This window comes from Bos indicus, chromosome 9, assembly GCF_029378745.1.
Source record: "Bos indicus isolate NIAB-ARS_2022 breed Sahiwal x Tharparkar chromosome 9, NIAB-ARS_B.indTharparkar_mat_pri_1.0, whole genome shotgun sequence".
Taxonomy (NCBI): Eukaryota; Metazoa; Chordata; class Mammalia; order Artiodactyla; family Bovidae; genus Bos; species Bos indicus.
The window spans coordinates 34204121-34231287 of NC_091768.1; the positions used below are offsets into that span (position 1 = coordinate 34204121).

The 27167-nt window shown below is 39.1% G+C and overlaps 1 protein-coding gene across 4 annotated transcripts; it reads right to left on the bottom strand.

The window, feature by feature from the left end:
• Window positions 1-18: 18 nt before the first annotated feature.
• On the bottom strand, window positions 19-14675 carry RSPH4A (radial spoke head component 4A). Of its 4 annotated transcripts, XM_019967160.2 has the most exons (7): window positions 13849-14672; window positions 9738-9972; window positions 7123-7863; window positions 5711-5861; window positions 3642-3759; window positions 2038-2169; window positions 1375-1743 (listed from the first exon to the last, which is right to left on the bottom strand). In XM_019967160.2, the coding sequence occupies exons 1-7, from the start codon at window positions 14532-14534 to the stop codon at window positions 1506-1508; spliced, it is 2301 nt and encodes a 766-aa protein (XP_019822719.2). In that variant the 5' UTR covers window positions 14535-14672; the 3' UTR covers window positions 1375-1505. The 4 variants fall into 4 exon arrangements, with proteins under 4 accessions (XP_019822721.2, XP_019822719.2, XP_019822720.2 ...); XM_019967162.2 differs by lacking the exons at window positions 1375-1743; window positions 2038-2169 and adding an exon at window positions 19-118; XM_019967161.2 differs by lacking the exon at window positions 2038-2169 and having other exon boundaries at window positions 13849-14669.
• Between the last annotated feature and the right edge of the window lie 12492 nt (window positions 14676-27167).

The following is a 27167-nucleotide window of genomic DNA, read 5'->3' on the forward strand; positions in this document are numbered from 1 at the left end:
TGCAGTTATGGTGCTTCATGCTATCCTTATCTCTTACCTAGATGGTGTAATATCTCCTAACTGGTCTGCTTGTCTTGATCCTCTGTCAGTCCATCTTCCACACAGAAGCCAAATTGTTCTAAAATACAAATACGATTTTGTGACTGCCTAGTTGAGTCCCCTTCATTGCTCATGATTAAAATCCAAACGTCCTATACAATCTGGGCTCTGCTTACCTCTTCAGTTTCATCTCTCACCATGCTCAAAGTTTCACTCTTTCAGCCTAAAGTCCTTTGCCAAAATACAGCTGGCGCTGCCTAGGATCCTTTCCTCCTTAGTTCTTCTCTTAGAAATGCTTCCTGAACTGCTCAAGTTTGGATTAAATGTACCTTCTAACCCACTCCAGTACTCTCGCCTGGAAAATCCCATGGACAGAGGAGCCTGGTGGGCTACAGTCCATGGGGTCGCAAAGAGTCGGCCACGACTGAGGAACTTCCCTTTCTAAGGGTTTGATAAGCAATGTTGCTTGAAGGTAAGATCACTCATCTGCAAACTGCCAGTCTATGACAAGAAAATTACAGAAACTACAATTACTGATACTTTCATTTTACACATAATAACCATGGAGTAGAAGGGTTTTTTATTTTTATTTTTTAATTGGTTCTTCACCACAGGGCTTGACACTGTAGTATGACATAATATTTGTATCACAAAATATTTCCCTCCTTGAATGTAAACTCCTAAGATTTCTGAAGCAATGCCTAGTAGCCTTGGAGTGCCAGGGATATAGGACTTAAAAATACTTTCTTAGTGAATAAAAATAACTAGTTTTAGAAAAGCAGTGATAGAAAATATCAGTCTGAAGTCTTTTGATGTCCCAGCTAGCCATCTCTGCAAATAGTTTTTCCCCAAATCAGGTAAAACCAATTTCTATAGGATGAAAGAAGAGTTACATTGAGAAGATTCTTTAAGAAGTAACAGGTAAAAGCTAAAAAATTTGAATGTTCCTACAGTCTTGAAGCAGGTAATAGAATTGTATACCCTCTGTATACAGAGGGTTGGGGGGAATATATATAGATAGATAGATAGATGTATATACATACAGTATTTGCAAAAGTATCACAAATTGCTGAAGAACACATGCTCTAATTTAGTTATGAATATTTTTGATCTCAGTATTCCTTGACACTCAAAAAATATTTAAGCCCCCCAAGTAGCTTTTGTGGAGTATATATTATCTTATTTGCCTATTAGAAATTCAACCTGAGGCTTAAAAAATACAGAAGTACATATTTGGTTAGCTGAAGCCATCAAAACTAATTAAGAAAATGTCATTTAGCCTCTGAAAAATCTGTTGAGCATCTTTCTAAAAGTACATAATAATACTTCCAAATGTGAAATTCCAAATTTTTATTTTCAGGGAATGATATTCTACAATGAATAGTTGTAATTTATATATATAAACCAGTCCCAAATAAGGAGTATGTGTGTATCAGTCTCATGAGACTGGGCTAATTCTACTTGTATCAGTCATAATCATCTTCCTCATCTTCCTCTTCCTCAGTTTCTTCATTCTCCTCCGTTGAATTTGCTGCTGCTTCTTGTGCAGCCCTGAAAGCCTGCTCCTCTTCCACAGTAGGATCATCCATTTCCGTAATTTCTGGTCCACTGGGGTACTCTTGATAAACAGGTGGTGGAACTGGAGGTGTATAGCTGTCTGGACTATATTTATGACCCCAGCCTATGTAGAAATTTTCAAACTTTCTGTAAGTTAAAAATAAAATGTAGATCATATATAAGTTTTCAGTAAGAAAAACTTATCCTTTTCTGAAGAATAAAGTACTTAAGAGTATCATAGCCCCATAATGTTAAAACAGTACAGTATATTTAAAATGCATTAGAGATGAACTATCTCTAAATGATTCTTCTACCACAGGGAGGTGTGTGTGTGTGCTCCGTTGTGTCCGACTCTTTGCGACCCCGTGTACCGTAGCCCGCCAGGTTCCTTTCTGTCCATGGGATTTCCCAGGCAAGAATACTGGAGCTGGTTGCCATTACCTCTTCCAGGGGATCTTCCTGACCCAGGGATTGAACCCACATCTCTCACGTCTCCTGCATTGGCAGGTGGATCCTTTACCACACACAGCCTGGGAAGCCCACAGCGGGTTACTATGACCCAAACTGCTCAACCTGGTTAAGAAAACATAGGGCCAGACTCTCAAAATGAACCCTACACCTGGACTGGACCACAGCCTTTGATCTTTTAATTATTTTCAGAAAAACAAAACAACTAAGTTAAAGGTTGCATACATTCCTTAGTGTTAGGAAGAATAAAGAAGTTGCCAATCTAGCAAACTTGGCTGCATGAGGATTTGGGCTTGTGGTTAGAAACCTATGCATGATTTTTCAGGTCCAACCTTGGGCAATCACAAAAGCTTTCCCTGGTAGACCTCATGGAGAAAAGTGCTCTCCGCAACAGACTTGGTGCAGAGCCAGTGCACTGCAGTCTCAGAGGAGTTGTGGGCAAGGACTCTGGCCCCTCTGGCCTGACATGCTCTTGATAGAATTGTATTTTTGGCCCAGGTGCCTTTTATTCCCAAGCCTCTTCATCTCGTGCCTTCAGCAGAAGTCTTCAGGCCCCTCTGCCAAGGCTTCCTAATGGGGGTTGAGTAAGAGAAGAGGAGATCTTATAGATGCTTTCCCTTACTCTGACCTCAGTACCCAGTAGTTTTTTTGTTTTGTTTTTGATTTTTGGCATTATGGCACGTGGGATCTTAGTTCCTCGACCAGGAATCGAATCTGCATCCTCTGGAGTGGCAGTCAGAGTCTTAACCACTGAACCACCAGGCAAGTCCCAGTACCCAGTACTTTTTCCTAGCCCTCCCTACCTTCCTCTGGTAGCAGGTCCATAAAACTGCAAAAGCCTTATGTCGAGGACTTCCTTGTCATTGGGATGCCCTCACATCTGTGCTGACCCATCTGACCTTCCACCAGGGTGCTGTTCCACGCAGGCAAATGGAATGAGGCGGCGGACAGCGAGTAGAATCAGTGCTTCAACTTGCTTATGCCATCACAGCAAGTGATTAACAGCTTGAAAACACTTTCATTTTTGGCTTGTTGATCTCATAGCTACTCTGACATTTGACCACTCAGTTCTCCAGCTCAGCCAAGCTCCTGACCCTAGGTTATTAAGTAAGGAATGGAAGCATAAGACAAATGGAAGTATATGCTCTGGGTGACAGATGGACATTGACTATCCTCTTATCCTAATTCTCTTGAAAGTGATAGCCTAAATCATACATATTTTAAATTATCTTTTCTCAAGATATCTAACAAAAGTGATAAGACTCAATTTGACACTGCTTAGAATTACCTCCATGAAATGATTATCAATTACTCAAATAACCATAGAATAAAAAACATTTTAGCTCCGTTAATTGGATAATTCAGATGAAAACACAGAAGTCTGAATTACTCTAATGTTCTGAATTTGATGCTTTGTTGCATAAGATGGATGTTGTTTGAATTCATCTTATGCCATTACAGACTTGACATGCCAAAGAAGAGTGAAAACAGTAGTAACTTCACATTCCAGTGATAACTTATACTTTCTAGAAGTTAAATCACCAAAATAACAGCCTTACAAGTGGGCGCATACTTACTTGCCATTGGAAAAGGCATATGCTCCAGGCCAAAGGTTGGATCTAAGGACTGCAATCGCATATTGAGGAATGAGATTTGAGGATAACCGTGTTGTCCAAGGCGATGTATTCTGAATCTCTGTAAACCAAAGAGAAACTCAAAATAGATTTAACTCCTAAACAGACAAGCATATACTGTGTAACAGAAAAGCTATATTTATAAACCTTAAAACATACACACACTTGACATAGAAAGGTTAAAACATCTGTTTAACATAGAATCAGGAGGATATCATTTGAACATTGTGGAACAATGAAATTTGAAAAAAATGTGTGTTTATATATATTTGTCTTGTGTGTACATTTGAACAACAGAGAAAATAAGTTTTACCAAGGGAGAGGAGGCCTGTGTGGTAGAGGGAAAAATATGTGATGACCAATTCAGTATTATGAAAGAGAGCTACGGTTTGGAGCATGAACACTCCAAAACTGAACAGGAAGAAAAGAAGAATATGAGAACAAGAGTATACTGGAAAAAAAATAGTACTTCATGATATTTTACTCTATGTCATGTATTTATGATCTGTAGAATGCAAAACAAGTATGAAAAAAAAAAAAAAGATAACTGTCAGCATTTCTAGTAAGAGAGCCAACTTATGTTTCCCCTCTGCAATACACTCCTGCAACCTCTGTCTTTACTCCCACCATTAACTACAGTGTGTGTGTGTATGTGTGTGTAAAGGTTTCCCCCACTATCCAAAAGTAGAGCGCTCCTATGAAACATTTTGTAAGCCGAAATGACATAGAGCAAAGAAGCAATTACCTTAGGACACACCTTGCTAATAGATTGCCAAGATAAACTGAGATAAAGCACGGAAGCTCCAAACTCAATGCAAAGCTATGACAACTTGATGCTGAGTGTAGTTCCTGGGGAAGGAGCTTGGAGGTGCCGCTCTGACAGCCTGAAGTGTGTGCTGCCCTATAACTGCTCACTGCAAAAAATGCTGAACATTACTTTTGTTTTGCCTTTTTATTTTTTTAATTTCTATCAGTGAAAATTTGTACTAATGTACTTCTCTCATAAAAGCAAAGTGCTGTAAATTGATTTTTTGAAAAGCCAGAAATACCTGTGTATATATTCATATATGGGTTTCCCTCATAGCTCAGTTAGTAAAGAATCAGCCTGCAATGTAGGAGACCCCGGTTTGATGCCTGGGTCAGGAAGATCCCCTGGAGGAAGGCATGGCTACCCACTCCAGTATTCTTGCCTGGAGAATCCTCATGGTCAGAGGAGCCTGGTGGGCAGCAGTCCAAGGGGGCACAAAGAGTCGGACACGACTGAGCAACTTAGCATGCAGCATGTCACCATGCCAAGATCTTATGTTATTTGGACTATATTCCCCACACTCTACATTTCATAGCCATAAGTGGTTTATCTTGTAACTAGAAATCTGTCTCTCCTAATCTCCCTCACCTAATTCTCTCATCCCCCAACAATATAGTATTTTCTAATTAAGGCATGCACATTTTTTAGATACTATGTTATTGTACATTTAATAGACTGTAGTAAAGTGTAAACATAATTTTTATGTGCACTGGGAAACCAAAAAGTTGACTCATTTTACTATAATATTCACATTTTCTGCAGTGGTCTGGAATCTGTCTTACAATGTCTCCAAGGTATGCTCGTAAATGGGCTTCCCTGGTGGCTCAGAGGGTAAAGCGTCTGCCTGCAATGAGGGAGACCGGGGTTTGATTCTTGGGTCAGGAAGGTCCCCCGGAGAAGGAAATGGCAACCCACTCAAGTACTTTTGCCTGGAAAATCTCATGGACAGAGGAGCCTGGTGGGCTACAGTCCATGGGGTTGCAAAGAGTCGGACATGACTGAGCGACTTCACTTTCACTTTCATGCTCGTATATACACATGTACATATTTATGTATTCCTGTATACACACACACACAAAACACACACACACACATATATATACATGTGTACATATATATATATATATATATACACGTGTATATATATATATATATATACACACATCTATGGACACACATATATATGTAGGATATGTAAAATTACCTAAATCTTCAGAGATTGGTGTCAAGAGTGGAGGCCCCACTTCCTGTTCTGTGTCGTCAGGCTCTTCTCCTTTTTCTTCTTCTTTTTCTTCATCTTCTTCTTCCTCTTCCTCCTCACTTTTTTGTATGGGGTTGAACCAATTACAGCGACCCTAGGCAAAAATACTGCAAGATCTAGAGGTCTAATGAGGACCTTAAAATGCCAGAATATTCCTTTGGATTGAAATAATTAATCTGCATGGTGTTCCACTGTGTGGCATATTGACCATTCATTCATTTGATGTATATTTACCAAATGCTATTTTGATCTATGTTATTTCAAGCAAAATATTGTTACAGGGTATTTATATATTAAAATTATTCAAACCTTAGTGAAAAAGGTAATAATGCCTTTTACTCATTTATATGATGGTAAGGTACTATTATTATTAATAGCAACAATGTGATAATAAGATTAGGTATGGAGTTTTGAGGTTATAATTTCTCATTTAATTAACTCATCTAGAAATATTTAAGAATATCTCTTATCTATATCAAAGTATAGTGAAGATATTCTACCTGCCAATGAGACCGTTTACCGGATTTTTTGATCCATTCTGGATCCATTCTGCTCATTCACATCTGAAACTTATTAGATCTGTTTCCCTTGTGACATTTCCTAAGCTTTCTGCCTTAGTTTCCTCACCTGTACAATAAAGAAATTAGTCTTTTATACAAGTGTGAGTCTTAAATGAGCTACTATATATAAAGTGCTATTAAAAACTGGCAGAAAAGGTCCTATGTAACTACTATATGGCACTTTACTTGCTTTTGTTAAAATCTTTTATTGTTCATGCAAAAAAATTTCCTTGGCTAATAAGAATGGAATAAAAGAACTCTTCCCAAAATTAATGTACCCATTTATATTTAACATATAAAAATAATTTCACAACACACCTAAACCTAAATTCTTCCATAACTTGCCAAATACTCCATGTGTGTTTAGTCACTCAGTTGTGTCCGACTTTTAGCGACCCCATGGTCTGTAGCCCACGAGGCTCCTCTGTCCATGGGGATTCTCCAGGCAAGAATATTGGAGTGGGTTGCCATGCCCTCCTCCAGGGCATCTTCCCAACTCAGGGATCAAATCCAGGTCTCCTGCATTACAGGCAGATTCTTTACCATCTAAGCCACAAGGGAAGCCCAAATAAAATAAAGCCCATTTTACTTCCATTTGGAAATAAAATCTGTTTGAAGATCCTGGGTCTAAATGACTTGGCAATTATATACTACTTTGTGTTTAGATTTTTAAATTGTCTCTGTCTTTGTCTACAGTCTGAAGGCCTTTGTCTTGAATATACTGTGTGCATTATAGACAGAATTTAATACATATTTACTGACTAGCTGATAGGCTGAGAATTGCAAAACCCCTACCTGAGGGAGGATATGCTGTACATGATGAACCCAATTGGATAGGGATTCCACTAGATCGATCACTTGGATGCCTTCAAAATCAGGGTTTTCTTCAAAGCTATCTCGCCCACTTTCTATTTCTTCTTCCTCTTCTCCTTCTTCTTCACCAAAATGATAGAATCCTAGTGGGCTGACATGGGTCCCTGCTGAAATTCTGGCAATTTGTGCTCGTAAGTAATTACTCTCATTTCCTGGGAAGGGTGGGTAGCTTATAATGGGGGTATCCAATCGCCCAGTGAAAAACTTTTTGATTTTCCTTGCAATAACGATTTGTGCAGGTGTCACTGCTGGTAACTTCACCCATGGTCTTCCTGGTTCATTGCAAACAAAATAGACATATTTGTTGGCACCTGTTCTGCTTTCTTCTTTTGGAATAGCCTGTGGGGCCTTGTAAAAGGGCCTTGGTAATTCATCTTCATCGTCTTCATCAGCTTCACTATCTCCGTTGTCCCTCTCTTCAGGTACATCTTCCTCTTCCACCTCCTCTTCATCTTCTCCCTCACGGAATTCCACTTCAGCTACAATATAATTCATTTTCAGACCTAAGATCTTGCCCCAGAAACGACATTTTTGGATTGGGTGGGTGTCAGTAAGCTGCTTGAGGGCAAGAAATATGCGGTAAGTCTCATCTGTGCCCAAACCAACTCCAGCTTGTTCAAAATAAAAAGCTGATTCCATAATGTTTGGAAGAGCGTGTTCTGCCTGGGAATACAAGCATTGTGATTAATATTTTATCCATAAAAGAACTGCTTGCAACCCGAAGACTTAATGCAATCCTTATAAAAATGACCTTTTTCATAGAACTAGAACAATTAATACTAAAATTTACTTGGAGCTACAAAAGACCCAGAATAGACAAAGTAATCCTGAGGGGAAAAAAAAAGTTGGAGGTGTAACCCTCCCAGACTTCAGACAATACTACAAATGCTACTATAATCAAAACAGCATGGTACCGGCACAAAAATAGACATATAGATCAATGAAACAGAATAGAGCGCCTAGAAATAAACCTGTGTACCTGTGGTCAATTAATCTACAACAGGGGAGGCAAGAACAGTGTACAGTGGAGAAAGGACAATCTCTTCCACAAGTGGTTTTGGGAAAGCTGGACAGCTACATACAAATAAGTGAAATTAGAACATTCCCTCACACCATCTACAAAAATAAACTCAAAATGGCTTAACAACCTAATTATGAGTCATGACACCATAAAACTCCTAGAACAGATCATAGGCAAAACATTCTTGGACATAAATCATAGCAACATTTTCTTAGATCAGTCTCCCAATGCAAAAGAAATAAAAGCAAAAATAACAAATATTTGATCCCCACATGCTGTTTGTCCCCAGACTTGTCAATGCTATATACAGCTCCATAACCAAGTGTTTTGAGTAAGATATTTTTAGAAAAGATCAGCTAATGTCAAGTCCTTGACACCTATCACTTGTCCCTTCTGACTCTTCTATATCTCACTGTGTCATTTGTGTCTCCTTATGAAGGCTACAGAGCTCTAGAGGGTTTGCGTGTGTGTTTACTAAGTTGCTTCAGTCATGTCCAACTCTTTGTGACCCTGTGGACTGTAGCCCTCCAGGCTCCTCTTACCATGGGATTCTCCAGGCAAGAATATTGGAGTGGGTTGCCATGCCCTCCTCTAAGGGATCTTCCCGACCTAGATATCTAACTCGCGTCTCTAACTCACTGGCAGGCAGGTTCTTTACCATTAGTTCCATGTGGTATATCCCTACCCCTCCTATCTTTGCTTGACTGAACTCTGTGTCCTTTTTTGAATGTGTCTTACTCCAAACATCAAATTTGTAAGTATGTAGACAGTTTTAAATAGCCTAAGAGTAATGGAACATAGAAGCTCAGTAGATGTACAGTATAAATTACTCAGTAGAATAAATTGCAAAAATGCAGGCATTAGGAAACAAAGCGGATACTGATTTGAAATATTTGAAAGTAAAATTTCTGTAATACAGCTGATTTCATTCTTGAATGATAGCTTTTAATCTCTGTCACCAACTTTCTCGGTAAATATTCTCAACAATTTATCTTTGGGGATTAAAAGAAATCTTTTATTTCTCTCCTATTATGTCTCATTGATATACATACTGTCAAGTTACAATATGAAGAAGTAGCCTTGGAAGAAAATGCAAATGACATTAGAAGCTATTTTAATTTTTCCAGTAAATTAAAGGGAAAAATATGCATCTTGATTTAAAGCCAAATTTTAAATTATGTGCCATTTATTCATTCATTCAACAATACTCAATAAGAAATAGCTATGCACTCAGGCTGTCCCAGGCACTTTGGAAAATATAAAAGGTGAAGAAACCATTTTCACTGATACCAAGGAATTTAGCCCCACAAACATAAAATAGCTAAATCTGTGAAATACTAAAACACAAGGTGAAAACATAAGAAACTCTAACCAAGGAAATGAGTGGTGTGAAATGAGGTTGCAAATACTATTTAGTAAGCTATAAAAAGGCAGTGGGTATGAATTTAAAGCCACACCCCATTCACCTCAAAAAAACCGTTAAGATTGACCTATTCAAATTTACAGAGTGACTTACTATTTCATCTTCCAGTTCTTGGTCAGCTCCTTCTACATTTCCCTGAAGAAAAAGAGTTTTCTGCTTCTCTGCCATTTCATAGGTTGGAAGCATCTCATTCTCATTTTGGAGTGTATCTAATTTTTTACTAAAATGTTCCATCTTGACATCTTGGCTAATATTTTCAATGATGTCCACAGCATTTTCAGGACGCTTATCTAAAACCTTGGTCAGCATTTCAGAAAGATGATCATATCTACCCGAAAAGAGAAAAGTCCAGATAATATCCCTGTCTAAAGCATCTGAAGAAATATTTCATACATATTCAGTGAGTTTTTAGGAAACTTCAACAACCTAAAGACTTGAGAGATTTTTAGTGGAAAAACTCAGTAACTTTTACCATTGTCAAGAATAACTTATCCTAGAACTTTTTAAGAAATTCCTTCAATATGATATGAATATTTAACTTAATAAAGAAAAACACGTTACAGCAAGATACATGTTCTACATCAGCTACAATTTTTACTTTTTATTTCAGATCAAAATCGCTCAGTTATATATTTAAAAGTGACTAAGCTTATTTTTCATTCTTTTAACATAACTTATTTTCCATCCCCCTTTCCTACCCCTTATCAAATCCAACTTGATTTTTAAATCCAGCTGACTCTTTTAAGATCAATTTTCTTTTCACATTTCCTAAGCCAGTTATATACTTCAGTGTTTTTAGACCTACAAGAAATACATTTCATATTGCAACCCCAACCCACCCCACACACACAAATGGAGAGAAAAATGTCATCTGATGTTCTCACGTTTATTAAAATGTGATGCATTCTAATATTTTTTGTCCTTTTCTGTTAAAACCACTGCTGTAGCTTTTTATTTCATAACTGAGTTAGTGAAGCTGCCTCTAACCTCTCTATTGATTCATTAATTAATCTCTAAGCTCTCATTAATTCATTACATTTTACACATAACTGCTAGGAGGTGCTTTTTAAGATACCAGTTTTTCAACGTGAAATTTACTACTGAAGAACCCAAAATGCCTGTCAAACTGCTCTCAGGCGAGATAGAAATTCCTCTGTCCAGTGTGAGGACTTGCATAAATTACCTCTCTGGTGGATAAGCACTATATCTCTCCATTTTCATTTCTAACAATTAGTTCAGTTAGAATGTCTGCCCAGCAAGGTAAATGTCTGTCCAGCATCTTGTTGCTGTCTGACTTGAGAGCCTTTGCTTGTGGTGTCCTATATATATTTTTCTCAAGAAATGATTTACTATACACTTAATCTTCAAAGCCTTACCACTCAGGTTATTCCTGAAACTGTTCTTCCTCAGTGTGGACTGGGCCTTTCTAAGACCACTGATACACTGTGGTGTGATTGTGTACATTATGTATTTCTGATTCAGCAACTGCAGTAGGTTCTTCCAGGGCTGAAATTAGGTTTTTGTTTGGTGTTTTAATACATCTCCTTCCTTATCATAGTGAAACAAAATGGATGTTCAATAAATTCCTACTATCTTTACCCTGCCCTAGTTATTTAATTCTTTCTTTAATATCTGTATTTGTCTAATGGATCTTAAGAATGTCAAAGGAAAATAGGTAAATTATATGCACGACAAATGTGAAGGACAGTTTGAAAATATTATATATGAAGAATATCTTCTTCTTTCTCCAAAAATTGCTATTTTTATAAATGAACAGAAATGTTATGACTGGCAGAAAAGAAGGAAGCAGTCTTTTTTGCAGGCTTTTTATTCCACAAAATGAAAACCAATTTTGTATTTTAGTCAAAATTGTTTTAACTTCAATAAAAAATAGCTTTCATGGTTGTTAAATAAGAGCTGTGTATAAGATATGGAGTTTAGTTCATCTTTAATGAGCCATTTTTAACTACAGGCTATAAAGCACTTAGAAAGTAATAGTGAATATTATGGACGGAATTCATTTACCACCTCAGAGACTTAGCATTTGGACACTAAATTAAATTTAGCTATTTAAGCAATGTCAGCTATAAAATAATTCAGTAAAAGAAAATTTCCCATTTTATGTTTTGTATTCAGTTTTAAATTGTGAACTTTCAAGTATTTATAATGAACTTTTTTGACATTTTATCAAAGTTTGTAAATTCTTGCTTGTTATTTAACCCAGGGAATTGTGACAAGAAGTTTATATCAGCAATTCAAGTAGAATCCAGCAAATTACATACCTGAAGTTTAAGTAAATTGTAATTAAAGACAGTAATTTATAAATAATATTTTAATTTGGGTTTTGTGAAGACTCCTCACATTATATATTAACTGATATCTTATTCTTCAGACTATAAGATTATACTTCACATTTTTAAAAGCCAAGTAATAGTTACAAGCTTTTGCCACATACGTATATTGAATGGTATTAATGTTTGCTGAGTAATCAGTAGGCATCTCAGCAAATTGTTTTGAGGATTGTTGTCATTGTTTAGTCACTAAGTTGTGTTCAACTCTGTTGTGACCCCATGGTCTGTAGCCCGCTAGGCTCCTTCTGTCCATGGGATTTACCAGACAAGAATACTGGAGTGGGTTGCCATTTCCTTCTCCAGGGGATCTCCAGGAGATCCCAACCCAGGAATTGAACCTGCATCTCCTGCATTGCGAGACGTGTTGTTTACCGCTGAATCACCAAGGAAGCCCCCATTTGAGGATTAACTATATTCAAAAGGTCTAGACTGTGTCTCCTGTACTGTCATTAATTAATTAATTAATTAATTCTTTAGTCAGTAAATAGCTGATAACACTGTGCTAGGCATTAAATATATGCTGCTGCTGCTGCTAAGTCGCTTCAGTCGTGTCCTACTCTGTGTGACCCCATAGACGGCAGCCCACCAGGCTCCCCCATCCCTGGGATTCTCCAGGCAAGAACACTGGAGTGGGTTGCCATTTCCTTCTCCAATGCACGAAGTGAAAAGTGAAAGTGAAGGCGCTCAGCCGTGTCCAACTCTTAGAGACCTCATGGACTGCAGCCTACCAGGCTCCTCGGTCCATGGGATTTTCCAGGCAAGAGTACTGGAGTGGGGTGCCATTGCCTTCTCTGAGGCATTAAGTATATAGTGGCGTTCAAAAATCAAACGGTCCCTGTACTCTGGGGACCTGCACTTTAGTGGGAGAGTCAAACATTAAATATAAGTCTGTAAGTCTCTATACAATTATAAATGACCTTAAGTACTATGAAGCAAAGAGCAGGCAGTTATAATAGAGTTCTATGGAAGCTGATTCCTAAGATGTGAAGACAGCCAGCAAAAACTAAGGAGGACTTAGGGAAGAAGCCATCTGGGCCAAGGTAGCAACACTGGAACTGACAAGGCCATGTGGCTGAAGCAGAGTGATGGTGGAAAGGTAAGAGTCAGAGAGTGTTGTAGCCAGAGAAATGTTGAGCAAATTAATTTTTCCATGACTTAGTCCCCTCATTTAAAAAGCAAGCGGATTATATTAGATGTTTTCTCAAGTCCCTTCTAGCCCTGTAATTTTGTTGACCCTATGATTATGTAATCCTGGAAGCAAGAACCTCTAGAAATCTGGACTCAATGATGAGATCTGAATCTTAGCTATAATAGGATGGTCAGAATATTCCTGGGTCATTGGTTATTTTAAAAGAGATCTGGATAAAATGGCATGTACTTGGGTGGCCTGTATAGCAAGGAATTCTCCTGATTTGCCTCAGACTGAGAAGTTTCTCAGGATGCCATGCTTAGTTGGGACAGTCCCAGGTGAAGCAGGTAATTTATCCCTCCAGCACTGGCCTGGGTAGGGACTTGAAACCACATCATACAAGCACTGAAAATGCTTAGATTTTGGTAGACAGTCCTTTTAAATAAGCATCCTGGAGAGATACTTAATGGTTTCTTTCAAACCCCAGATTCCATAATTCCTAGATTTTATTTCTGTGTATCTAGGACCTTTAAAGAAGCTAAAAGAAACTCCACCAGTGACCTGTCTTGAGTCCTACAATACAAAGAGTTATGAAGTTACTCTCTCACTAATTCAGACTTTTCAGATATATTTTCATTCACCCACAGAAGCACATCCTCACACAAAGATAATCATAGCCCCTCCCTTTGCCAAATTTTCCTCTCTCTTTTCCTCCAAGACTTACAGATTTAAGCCCGACTTGCTACTGGTCTTCAGTAGGTAAGCCTTAGTATTCTGAATGGCAATCTCAAGCATGCTGGGGGCCACTTGAGAAGCCCCAGACTCAGGCTGATCTAGATGACAGTTACTGTCTGAGTCGTCTTCTTGAAAAATGTCAAATCTCAGCTCTTTCTGTTTAGAGGTGTGGTCGCTCACATCCCTCAGTTCATACAGGGGATATTTAGTTTGCTGAGATTGATGAAAGGTGTTTCCCTTTGATTGACATGTTTGATGAAGAGTTGATCCACCTTTATCAGATAATTGTTCCAAATGGCCAAAATGAGGTGTCTCAGCTTCAGGAATAACACTAGTGGTCTTGTCTGACTGCCATGGTGCCATAAAGTCTTGCCTGGCCAGAGCCAGGGGAGAAAGAGTGGAAGGGAGCTCCTGAAATGCGGAAGATGGAAATGATGCGCGTAGTCCTACGAGGTCATCCACAGGTCGATCCGGCGTTCTGGCTCCAGAGAGGGGCATCGTAGGAGGGCTGCTCCTGGGCTGGAGTCCAGTTTCTGGCCCCTGCTCCAACTCTAGGGCCTCGGATAATCCAAGCTCAGGAGCTTGGGAAGTAGTTACCGTTTCTTCCCACGGCCGCCCTGTTTCCCCAAGTTCTTGGTGTTTTATTTTTTGGTTGACGGGGATGGAATCTTCCATGGAAGGAGTTAAGAGAAAAAAAAGTTTTGGATGAAGAGGGCGTGCAGATATGGAAGGCAGCAACGCAGGGCACTGGCTTTGCTTAGGTTTGCTAGGCTATATCTGGGTCCTAGTTGTTCTGCAAGTCGCAGCGTCATGTCTCCATAGCAACCCCAGGCTGGGTTCCCCTAAGAGAAACGACGCACGCCTGTTGCCAGGAGTCTAGGGAGGAGGCCGAGAAGGATGAAAATCCTGGGTTTGTGATTTGGTGGAGCCTCTGCTTCTCCGGTAGCTCAGCCAATCTAATCTGCCGTCCATCAGGCCCGCCTGGAAACCTGAGAACTGGGCCGACGCAGAGGAGGAGCCCGGGAGAATTTTCAGGGTCTGATACTAGTATTTTTATTCAAGTTGAGCGTTGAGGAGGGAGTCTTACATTAATGGGGGCGGGGGAGAATGCATTTACAGAGCTTGTGTGTGTTTGAGAGAGAGAGAGTGTGTGTGTGTGTAACGGAGAAGAGACTGACAGGGGTCAGGGCGAGGTGAAGACCTTGGAAATCTGGAGGTTCAGGTGACAAGGAGACTACAGTGTGCACAACATCAGGGTCCAAAACTCAGAAATCAAAGGTGTCTCGTTTGTGCCAACCAAACTGGCAACTTCTGGACAGTAAACAAAGGAGTCCTGATTTTCCTCTTCTCCCTCCTGTGGAATCTGCCAGATAAGTAGGCAAAAAACTACCTTCAAGGGAAGGCAATGAGAAGGTTACCCTATGTAAATAGATAATTCATGGGTTACCTGTTTTCTAATAACTGAAATTCAAATTAACCCTAAAACTATATTAGTATAATGTTATCTTTTTTTTATAATACACCTGTGATTTCATAATTTTGCAGTATCTAAGGTCATGATTCAGAGAAGGCAATGGCATCCCATTCCAGTACTCTTGCCTGGAAAATCCCATTGACGGAGGAGCCTGGTGGACTGCAGTCCAAGCAGTCGCTAAGAATCAGACACGACTGACTGACTTCACTTTCACTTTTCACTTTCATGCATTGGAGGAGGAAATGGCAACCCACCTCAATATTCTTGCCTGGAGAATCTCAGGGACAGGGGAGCCTGGTGGACTGCTGTCTATGGGGTCTCACAGAGTCGGACACGACTGAACCAACTTAGCAGCAGCAAGGTCATGATTATGACTATTAATTATTCCATCCCCAACAAAAAGAATGTATAGAGGATGGAATCATACATACCTGGCCTTGACTAAAAACTGTAAATTAATTAAAGTCTTTCATGTTAATTTGTTCTGTATCTCTCTTTTAAAACAAGCCAATTAATACTTGGTATAACTTCTAATTAACAACTTGTTGGTCATAAATTCTAACTTCATGAAAGAAGTTATGAATTCAAAAGAACAGAACTCCTCTTCAATACTTTGTTCAAAGTTGTGGATCTTTACCCCTCCCAAAATGTACATGGGTGTGCACACACAGAATGTTGTATGTAATTTCTTCTAGTTCAGGGACTGCTTGAAGTCAGAGGCCCCAGATTAGAGCTCTTGGAATAGATTCAAAAAACAAAATGAAAGATAAGCTAGAATTATAAATTGGAGATTTTATTTTTTGTCATTGGTACAAGGATTGAAGGGGGGATAGCATTTTTTTTCCCCTTCATAGTTCTATTCTCTCCACCCTTGAAGCTGGAAGAAGTGATGGAGGCTTTTTCCTTGGACTGACAAGCCAGAGCAGGGTGGTAAGACCAGGAGAAAGGGATGATAAGGAAGAGTTTTTTGCATCTATATTCTCAAGAAGTATTTATCTGTAGTTTCCTTTTCTTGTAATGTCTGTCTGGTTTTGTTGTTAGAGTAACTCTAGCTTCATAGAATGAATCAGAAAGTATCTTCTCTGGTTCTGTATTTTAGAAGAGATTGTAGAGAATTGGTAAAATTCACCTGTGAAACCATCTGGGCTTATTTTTGAAGATTATTAATTACTGAGTCAATGGATTCACACACACACACACACACATATATATATATATGAGGAAATTGCCTATATATATAAGTCTATGTATGTTTTGGCAGACTGATTTTTTCAAGGAATTGGTCCATTTTACCTAAGTTATCAAATTTACAAACATAGACTTGTTCATAGTGCCTTTTATTATCCTTGTGACATCTATGGGATCACTGCTGCTGCTGCTGCTAAGTCACTTCAGTCCTGTCCGACTCCGTGCGACCCCATAGACGGCAGCCCACCAGGCTCCCCCATCCCTGGGATTCTCCAGGCAAGAACACTGGAGTGGGTTGTCATTTCCTTCTCCAATGCATGAAAGTGAAAAGTGAAAGGGAAGTCGCTCAGTCGTGTCCGACTCTTAGCGACCCCATGGACTACAGCCTACCAGGCTCCTCCATTCATGGGATTTTCCAGGCAAGAGTACTGGAGTGGGGTGCCATTTAGTATTATATCTTTAATTTTTGAATTAGTAATTGCACCTTCTCTCCTTTTTTTCTTTTACTTAACCTTGCTAGAGGCTTATTAATTGATTGACTCTTTCATAGAAATAGTTTTTGGTCTTGTTAATTTTCTGTTTTCAATTTCATTAATTTCTGCTCTAATTTATATTTATATTGTTTCTCTTCTTTTGCTTACTTTGGATTTAATTTGCTCCTTTTTTCTAGTTACCTAAGGTGGAAGTTTAGATGATTGAAGCTTAGATGACTTACATCTTTCTTCTTTTCTGATATATGTGTTCACTTCTATGAATTTTCCTCTAAATACTAATTTTGCTGCATTCCCCAAATTTTGATGTTATATTTTCATTTATTTCAAAATATTTTGAGATTTCCACCTATTTTTCTGTTATTGATTTATAATTTAATTCCATTCTGGTCTATATGATTTTAATATTTATTTTCTTATATCCTTTAAATTTGTTAAAATGCTTTTATGGCCTAGAATGTGGTCTACCTTGACGAATATTCCATCTGGGCCTAAGCTGCTGCTGCTGCTGCTAAGTCACTTCAGTTGTGTCCGACTCTGTGCGACCCCATAGACAGCAGCCCACCAGGCTCCCCTGTCCCTGGGATTCTCCAGGCAAGAACACTGCAGTGGGTTGCCATTTCCTTCTCCAATGCATGAAAGTGAAAAGTGAAAGGGAAGTCTCTCAGTCATGTCCAACCCTCAGAGACCCCATGGACTGCAGCCTTCCAGGCTCCTCCATCCATGGGATTTTCCAGGCAAGAGTACTGGAGTGGGGTGCCATTGCCTTCTCCGCTGGGTCTAAGCAGAATGCCTGTTCTGCTATTGTTGTATGAAGTGGCCTATAGTTGTCAATTACAGTCTGTTGATTAATGGTATTGTTGACTTCAACTATGTGCCTATTGATTTTCTCCTTACTGTATCTGTCTATTCTGATAGAAAAGTGTTGAAGTCTACAACTCCAATAGTGGATTCACTTATTTATCCCTGTAGTTCTATCAGTATTTGCCTCATGTATTTTGACTTTTTGCTTATAGGTGTGAAGCCACTAATGATTGTTATGTTTTCTTGCCTGGCGTGCTGCAGTCCATGGCGTCGCAAAGAGTCAGACACAACTGAGTGACTGAACCAAACTGAACTGATGTCTTCTTGGGGGCTTTCTAGGTGGCTCAGTGGTAAAGAACCTGCCTGCAATGCAGGATATACAAGAGATGCAGGTTTGATCCCTGGGTCAGGAAGATCCCCTGGAGAAGGAAATGGCAACCCACTCCAGTATTCTTGCCTGGAAAATTCCATGGACAAGAGGAGTCTGGTGGGCTATCGTCCATGGGTTGGATATGACTGAGCAACTGAGCACATGTCTTCTTGGACGACTGATCCCTTATTATGTGATACCCCTCTTTATCTCTGATAATTTTCCTTGCTTTGAACTTAGCTTTGTCTGAAATTAATATAGCTGCTCTGAGTTTGAGTGTTAGCATGGCATTCTTGCTCATCCATTTACTTTATCCTGTGTGTGTCTTTGGTGATGTTTGTGGCATAAGATTGCGGAGTAGAAGGACGTGCGCTCATCTTCTCCTGCGAGAACTCCAAAACTACAGTTCGCTGCTGAACAACCATTGACTTGAAAATGTTGGATCCCCCACACACAAAAAAGATATGCAATGTCCAAGGGAAAATGAGAAACCCTAGCAAGATGGTACGGGGGTGAAATTGTGTGTAGAAATTTCAAACCCCTTACCGGCCAGAGATGCTCAGAGGACTCAAACAAACCTTGTGCCCACCAGGATCCAGAGACTCCACAGAGACCGAGCCAGGACGTGTTTGAGTGTCTCCTGCAAACGTACGGGTCAGCAATGGCCTGCCGCAGGGGCAGGGGCTCTGGGTGCAGTAGATCTGGGTATGGCAAAAGCCCTCTTGGAGGAGGTCACCATTAATCCCACCATAGACCCGCCAGAACTCACACAGGATTGAGGAAACAGACTCTCAGAGGGCACAAACAGAACTTTGTGTGCACCAGGACCCAGAAGAAAGGAGCAGTGACCCAACAAGAGACTGACCCAGATTTGCCCGTGAGTGTCCAGGAGTCTCTGGCAGATGCGTGTGTCCACAGTGGGATGCTTCAGGGTCAGGGGCACTGAGTGCGACAGTGCGTGCATGGAACCTTTTGAAGGAGGTCGCCATTATCTTCATTACCTCCATCATAGTTTGGTCTCAGGTCAAAAAACAGGGAGGAACACAGCCCTGCCCATCTACAGAAAATTGGATTAATGATTTACTGAGCATGGCCCCACCCATCAGAAAAAGATCCAGTTTCACCCTCAGTCAGTCTCTCCCATCAGGAAGCTTCCATAAGCCTCTTATCCATAACCATTTGAGGGCAGACAGAATGAAAACCACAATCACAGAAAACTAACCAAACTAATCTCAAAGACCACAGCCTTGTCTAACTCAATGAAACTATGTGCCATGCCCTATAGGTTTCTCCAAGATGGACCGGTCATGGTGGAGAGTTCTGACAAAACGTGGTCCACTGGAAGGGAATGGCAAATCAGTTCAGTATTCATGCCTTGAGAACCCCATGGACAGCATGAAAAGGCAAAAAGATAGGACACTGAAAGATGAATTCCCCAGGTGAGTAGGTGTGCAATACGCTACCGGAGATCAGTTGAGAAATAACTCCAGAAAGAGTGAAGCGATGGAGCCAGAGCAAAAAGAACACCTAGCTGTGGATGTGACTGGTGATGGAAGTGAAGTCCGATGCTGTAAAGAGCAATATTGCATAGGAACCTGGAATGTTAGGTCCATGAATCAAGGCAAATTGGAAGTGGTCAAACAGGAGACAGCAAAAGTGAACATCAACATTTTAGGAATCAGTGAACTAAAATGGACTGGAATGGGGGAATTTAACTCAGATGACCATTATATCTACTACTGTGGGAAAGAATCCCTTAGAAGAAATGGAGTAGCTATCATAGTAAACAAAACAGTCCGAAATGCAGTACTTGGATGCAATCTCAAAAATGACAGAATGATCTCTGTTTGTTTCCAAGGCAAACCATTCAATATCACAGTAATCCAAGTCTATGCCCCAGACAGTAATGCTGAAGAAGCTGAACAGTTCTATGAAGACCTACAAGACCTCCTAGAACTATTACCCCTAAAAAATATCCTTTTCACTATAGGGGACTGGAATGCAAAGGTAGGAAGTCAAGATATAACTGGAGTAACAGGCAAACTTGGCCTTGGAGTACAAAATGAAGCAGGACAAAGGCTAACAGAGTTATGTCAAGAGAACACATTGTTTATACCAAACTCCCTCTTCCAACAACACAAGAGAAGACTCTACACATGGACAGCACCAGATGGTCAGTACTGAAATCAGATTGATTATATTCTTTGCAGCCAAAGATGGAGAAGCTCTATACAGTCAGCAAAAAAAAAGAAAAGAAAAGAAAAAGACTGAGAGCTGACTGTGGCCCAGGTCATGAGCTCCTTATTGCCAAATTCAGACTTAAATTGAAGAAAGTAGGGAAAACCACTAGACCATTCAGGTATGACCTAAATCAAATCCCTTATGATTATACAGTGGAAGGAACAAATGGACTTAAGGCATTAGATATGATAGACAGAGTGCACAAAGAACTACGGACAGAGGTTCACGGCATTGTACAAGAGGCAGTGATCAAGACCATCCCCAAGAAGAAATGCAAAAAGGCAAAACGGTTGTCTGAAGAGGGCTTACAAATAGCTGAGAAAAGAAGAGAAGCTAAAGGTAAAGGAGAAAATGAAAGATTTACCCATCTGAATACAGAGTTCCGAAGAATAGCAAGGAGAGATAAGAAAGCCTTCCTCAGTGATCAGTGCAAAGATATAGAGTAAAGCAAAAGAATGGGAAAGACTAGAGATCTTTTCAAGAAAATTGGAGATACCAAGGGAACATTTCATGCAAAGATGGGCACAGTAAAGGACAGAAATGGTATGGACCTAACAGAAGCAGAAGATATTAAGAAGAGGTGGCAAGAATACACAGGAGAACTAAACAAAAAAGGTCTTCATGACCCAGATAACTATGATGGTGTGATCACTCACCTAGAGCCAGACATCCTGGAATGTGAAGTCAAGTGGGCCTTAGGAAGCATCACTACAAACAAAGCTAGTGCAGGTGATGGAATTCCAGTTGAGCTATTTCAAATCCTGAAAAATGATGCTGTGAAAGTGCTCCACTCAATATGCCAGCAATTTTGGAAAACTCAGTAGTGACCACAGGACTGGAAAAGGTCAGTTTTCATTCTAATCCCAAAGAAAGGCAATGCCAAAGAATGTTCACACTACCGCACAATTGCACTCATCTCACACACTGACAAAGTAATGCACAAAATACTCCAAGATAGGCTTCAACAGTACATGAACTGTGAACTTCCAGATGTTCAAGCTGGATTTTGAAAAGGTAGAGGAACCAGATATCAAATTGCCAACATCTGTTGGATCATCAAAGAAGCAAGAGAGTTCTGGAAAAACATCTACTTCTGCTTCACTGACTTACGCCAAAGCCTTTGACTGTGTGGATTACAACAAACTGTGGAAAATTCTTTAAGAGATGGGAATACTAGACCACCTACCTGTCTCCTGAGAAATCTGTATGTAGGTCAAGAAGCAACAGTTAGAACTGTACATGGAAAAAAAGACTGGTTCCAAATTGGGAAAGGAGTACATCAAGGCTGTATATTGTCACCCAGCTTATTTAACTTATATGCAGAATACCTCATGTGAAAAGCCGGGCTGGATGATGCACAAGAAGTAACCAAGATTGCTGGGAGAAATATCAATAACCTCAGAATGCAGATGACACCACCCTTATGGCAGAAAGTGAAGAAGAGCTAAAAAGCCTCTTGATGAAAGTGAAAGAGGAGAGGGAAAAAGTTGGCTTAAAACTCAACATTCAAAAAACTAAAATCATGGCATCCAGGGTCATCACTTCATTGCAAATTTATGGGGAAACAATGGAAATAGTGAGAGATGTTGCTGTCTTGGGCTCCCAAATCACTGTGGATGGTGACTGCAGCCATCAAATTAAAAGATTCTTGCTCCTTGGAAGAAAAGCTATGACCTACTTAGACAACATATTAAAAAGCAGAGATATTACTTTGCCAACAAAGGTCCATCTACTCAAAGCTACGGTTTTTCCAGTAGTCAGGTATGGATGTGAGAGTTGGACTATAAAGAAAGCTAAGCACCAAAGAATTGATGCTTTTGAACTGTGGTATTGTAGAAGACTCTTGAGAGTCTCTTGGACTGCAAGGAGATCCAACCAGTCCATCCTAAAGGAAATCAGTCCTGAATATTCATTGGAAAGACTGATGCTGAAGCTGAAACTCCAACACTTTGGCCATCTGATGTGAAGAGCTGACTCATTGGAATAGACTGGGAAATCTGATGCTGAAAAGATTGAAGGTGGGAGAAGGAGACGACAGGATGAGATGCTTGGATGACATCACGGATTCAATGGACACAAGTTTGAGTAAGCTCTGGGAGTTGGTGATGGACAGGAAGCCTGGCGTGTTGCAGTCCACATGGTTGCAAAGAGTCAGACATGACTGAGCGATTGAACTGACTGATACGTCTTTATATTTAAAGTGGGTTTCTTGTAGATAAGATATAATTGACTTTGTTAAATCTTTTATAATTGAACTGACATGTCCAGTGTACAAACAAAACCTTGGTATGTACAGGAAGCTAACACCATAACTACTTGAGCTTAGTTCAGCATCATTATTCTTTGTCCATGGTATGGAGTATGAGTATCAAGTAGACAAAAAATGGACATATCATTATCCTCTTGCTTTCCTGTTTCCACTAACTGCCAATTTAGTAGACCAAATTCATTGCAGAATAAAAAATACTGGAAGAATGCAAAAAAGACAAAAAGAACTAATATAGCATCTCAATAACCTCTGACATATATAATAGTCTATCATATTAGCTCACTCAGACTTCACTGTTATCTCAGACTTTAGAAACAAACCAATTGCTCCCTGATAGTGATATGTCTTTCTATGAGAAATGCTCGTGAGTTACAGACTCTCAAATTAGGGCCAGATTACTGTTTAACTCTTGAAGGGAGGCTTCTAATTCTTTTGTAATTCTCAAATTACTCTGAAAGAAACACCTTTGCAATGAATATACAACTTGATACCAGGTTATTTTGGGGAACTTCTTATAGAAATAGGTTCCTGGCTCTCAAACTTTTTATTGAGAGCCACTTTACACTTTTACAATTAATAACTCCCTGAAATAGCTCTTGCTAATGTGGGATATAGTTTATACAATATAGTCACAAACTATTTCCATTTTAAAGATATGCTTTTTCATTCTGCCCACTGTCCTTCTCTACTATGTCATTACTATCATTTTAGACAATGCTAGCAATTCTCAAGATGAAGTGTGGCAGAGACATTTGGGTTTGTTCACAAGATAAAAATCTATCGGGTATTTATGTAAAAACAGGATGAATTGAATCTATTACCTGAAAAATGTTGTTAGCCCTCTAAACTTAGAAAGCTGTCCAGTTTTCTGTTTAATTTTCTGGCACAGACCTAGTGATTTTGGTTGTGATTCCACTGCCATCTTTGGTATTCCTTTTTTTCTTTTTGCCAGGACTTAAACACATAGAATTGTGAATTCCAGTCCTGGCTCTCTACTTACTAGTTATGTGCTAAACATAGGTAAGTTTTTTGAAGACTTCTTGCCTCAGATTTTATCCATAAAAATGTTGGACTAATATCTATAAAGGGTTGTGGTAAGAATTTTAGGACGTGTGGTCAAATAGTGGTATTATGATTAACATTATTTTTAATGCAGTTAGATATTAATCTTATATTGAGTTTAGTATTTGGAGACATTCTCTAAAGTACTTTCACCTGATTGCTTTAATGACACAAATTACTATTATTTCAGCATTCTCACATCGTTATAGATCTAGTTCAGTTCAATTCAGTTCAGTCGCTCAGTCATGTTCGACTCTTTGCGACCCCATGAATTGCAGCACTCCAGGCCTCCCTGTCCATCACCAACTCCCGGAGTTCACTCAAACTCACATCCATCGAGTCACTGATGCCATCCAGCCATCTCATCCTCTGTCGTCCCCTTCTTCTCCTGCCCCCAATCCCTCCCAGCCTCAGAGACTTTTCCAATGAGTCAACTCTTCGCATGAGGTGGCCAAAGTACTGGAGTTTCAGCTTTAGCATCAGTCCTTCTAAAGAACACCCAGGACTGATCTCCTTTAGGATGGACTGGTTGCATCTCCTTGCAGTCTAAGGGACTCTCAAGAGTCTTCTCCAACACCACAGTTCAAAAGCATCATTCTTCTGCACTCAGCCTTCTTCACAGTCCAACTCTCACATCCATACACGACTACTGGAAAAACCATAGCCTTGACTAGCTGGACCTTTGTTGGCAAAGTAATGTCTCTGCTTTTGAATATGCTATCTAGGTTGGTCATACCTTTCCTTCCAAGGAGTAAGCATCTTTTAATTTCATGGCTGCAGTCACCATCTGCAGTGACTTTGGAGCTGAGAAAAATTAAGTCTGACACTGTTTCCACTGTTTCCCCATCTATTTCCCATGAAGTGATGGGACCAGATGCCATGATCTTCATTTTCTGAATATTGAGCTTTAAGCCAACTTTTTCACTCTCCTCTTTCACCTTCATCAAGAGGCTTTTTAGTTCCTCTTCACTTTCTGCCATAAGGGTGGTGTCATCTGCATATCTGAGGTTATTGATATTTCTCCCGGCAATCTTGATTCCAGCTTGTGCTTCTTCCAGCCCAGTGTTTCTCATGATGTACTCTGCATATAAGTTAAATAAGCAGGGTGACAATATACAGCCTTGACGTACTCCTGTTCCTATTTGGAACCAGTTTGTTGTTCCATGTTCAGTTCTAACTGTTGCTTCCTGACCTGCATATAGGTTTCTCAAGAGGCAGGTCAGGTGGTCTGGTATTCCCATCTCTTTCAGAATTTTCCACAGTTTATTGTGATCCACACAGTCAAAGGCTTTGGCATAGTCAATAAAGCAGAAATAGATGTTTTTCTGGAACTCTCTTGCTTTTTCGACGATCCAGAGGATGTTGGCAATTTGATCTCTGGTTCCTCTGCCTTTTCTAAAACCAGCTTGAACATCTGGAAGTTCACGGTTCACGTATTGCTGAAGCCTGGCTTGGAGAATTTTGAGCATTACTTTACTAGCATGTGAGATGTGTGCAATTGTGCAGTAGTTTGAGCATTCTTTGGCATTGCCTTTCTTTGGGATTGGAATGAAAACTACATTTTCCAGTCCTGTGGCCATGGCTGAGTTTTCCAAATTTGCTGGCATATTGAGTGAAGCACTTTCACTGCATCATCTTCCAGGATTTGACACGTAGTTTATTTTTGATAGGATAAAATTTCATTATTCAGGGTACTTAAAAGTAGTTCTCAAACACAGAAATAATATGTGCTCATAATAAACATTTAAAAAGTATTAGTATAATGTAAGAAAGTTTATGCACATACAATTTTGAATCCATTACTCAAATATGAATGTTGTAATAGTATACATTTCTAAGCCAATTGATAAAAATGAATGAACTTAGAAAAAATATTTTCCCACTGTTTAGTTTATCTTTTTTGTTAAACTGGGAGGGAATATATGTATTTGTGAATTTACTTTGTAAAGAAACAAATGGGATAATGCTAGGCACTATTCTAGAAATGTTTATTACATTCAATAATTATTCAACACATTCTAAAATTTGTACATATATGTTTGTATAACATATTTGATATTAAATATGTTCTATAATTTATTTAACCCTAATGGCTATTGATGGAGACTTAGTTGTTCAATTTTTAATATTTGAAACAGTTTAACACTAAACATCTTAACACAATTATGTTTGTTCAGATCATAAAGTATATATTATAAGTGTGTATATGTATTTATATATATGTGATAAATTCTAAATGTGAAATTTCTGGGTCAGAAGTTATGTACATTTAAAATTTTTATTCACATTGTCAAATGATAGCTAACAAGATTCATAATGACTTTCCTGATGAATCTGCCTGCCGATGCAGAAGACAAGGTTTCAATCCCTGGGTTTGGAAGATCCCCTGGAGAAGAAAATGGCAACCCACTCCAGTATTCTGTCCTGAGAAATCCCATGGACAGAGCAGCCTGAAGGGCTACAGTCCATGGAGTCTCAAAAGAGTCAGACATGACTTAGTGACTAAATAACAATAACAAAGATTGATAATCTACTATAATTGTTACATTTTAAGATGTCTGAAAAATCTGGGGCAATATATTAATTGACAAATTATTTGAGTTGTGTAGATATGAATGGCTTGTGCTCATATTTATAAATTAACCTCAATAAGGCAAGCTCCGGGAGATAGTGAAGGACAGGGAAGCCTGGGGCCACAGTCCATGAGGTCACAAAGAGTCAGATACAACTGAGCAACTAAACAAGTCAGTTGGTTAAATAATATCTTACCTGAAATATTCTGATTCTGTATAAAGAATTTTCTATTAAATTGTATTTATAAATGCTTCATTTTCCAGTTAAATTTTTATATGGAGAAGCAGCAATACAACCATCTTAAAATGTCAATATATCAATTACATTGATACGTCACAGAAAATGTGATGCAAATACAAATAAATACCATGATCTAGTATTTTGGCTATTCAAAACAAGTTTGTACTTATGTACATGCTATGTGATATACTCTTTATAACTTAGCACTCAGGTAATGCACTTAAACATCTAACGAACCATTTAAAATTAGAAGCTAAATGTATCTGTGTAAGAATATCGGGCTTTAAAGCACCTTATTGGCTGGTAGTAGTGCCAAGAGTCCAGACTGTCTTGTTTTTATTCCCCATGTAGTGCCCAGTTACACAGTGAATAGTAAAGAAATTAAGCTCACTTTTTCTAAGCTGCTACTCTGCTTTAGTAGCATTTCACTGAACAATGGCAGATCAAAACAAAGGCAATTGATAATCAGTGGTAGACTTTCAAAGCTCTAACTTTTCATGCCCACTTTTGAACCCAAATTTTCTAAATGTGCTGGAAGACTTTGAAATCCACGCCATTTATCTTTACTGATTCTTATCTGAAATATAGTAAGTCA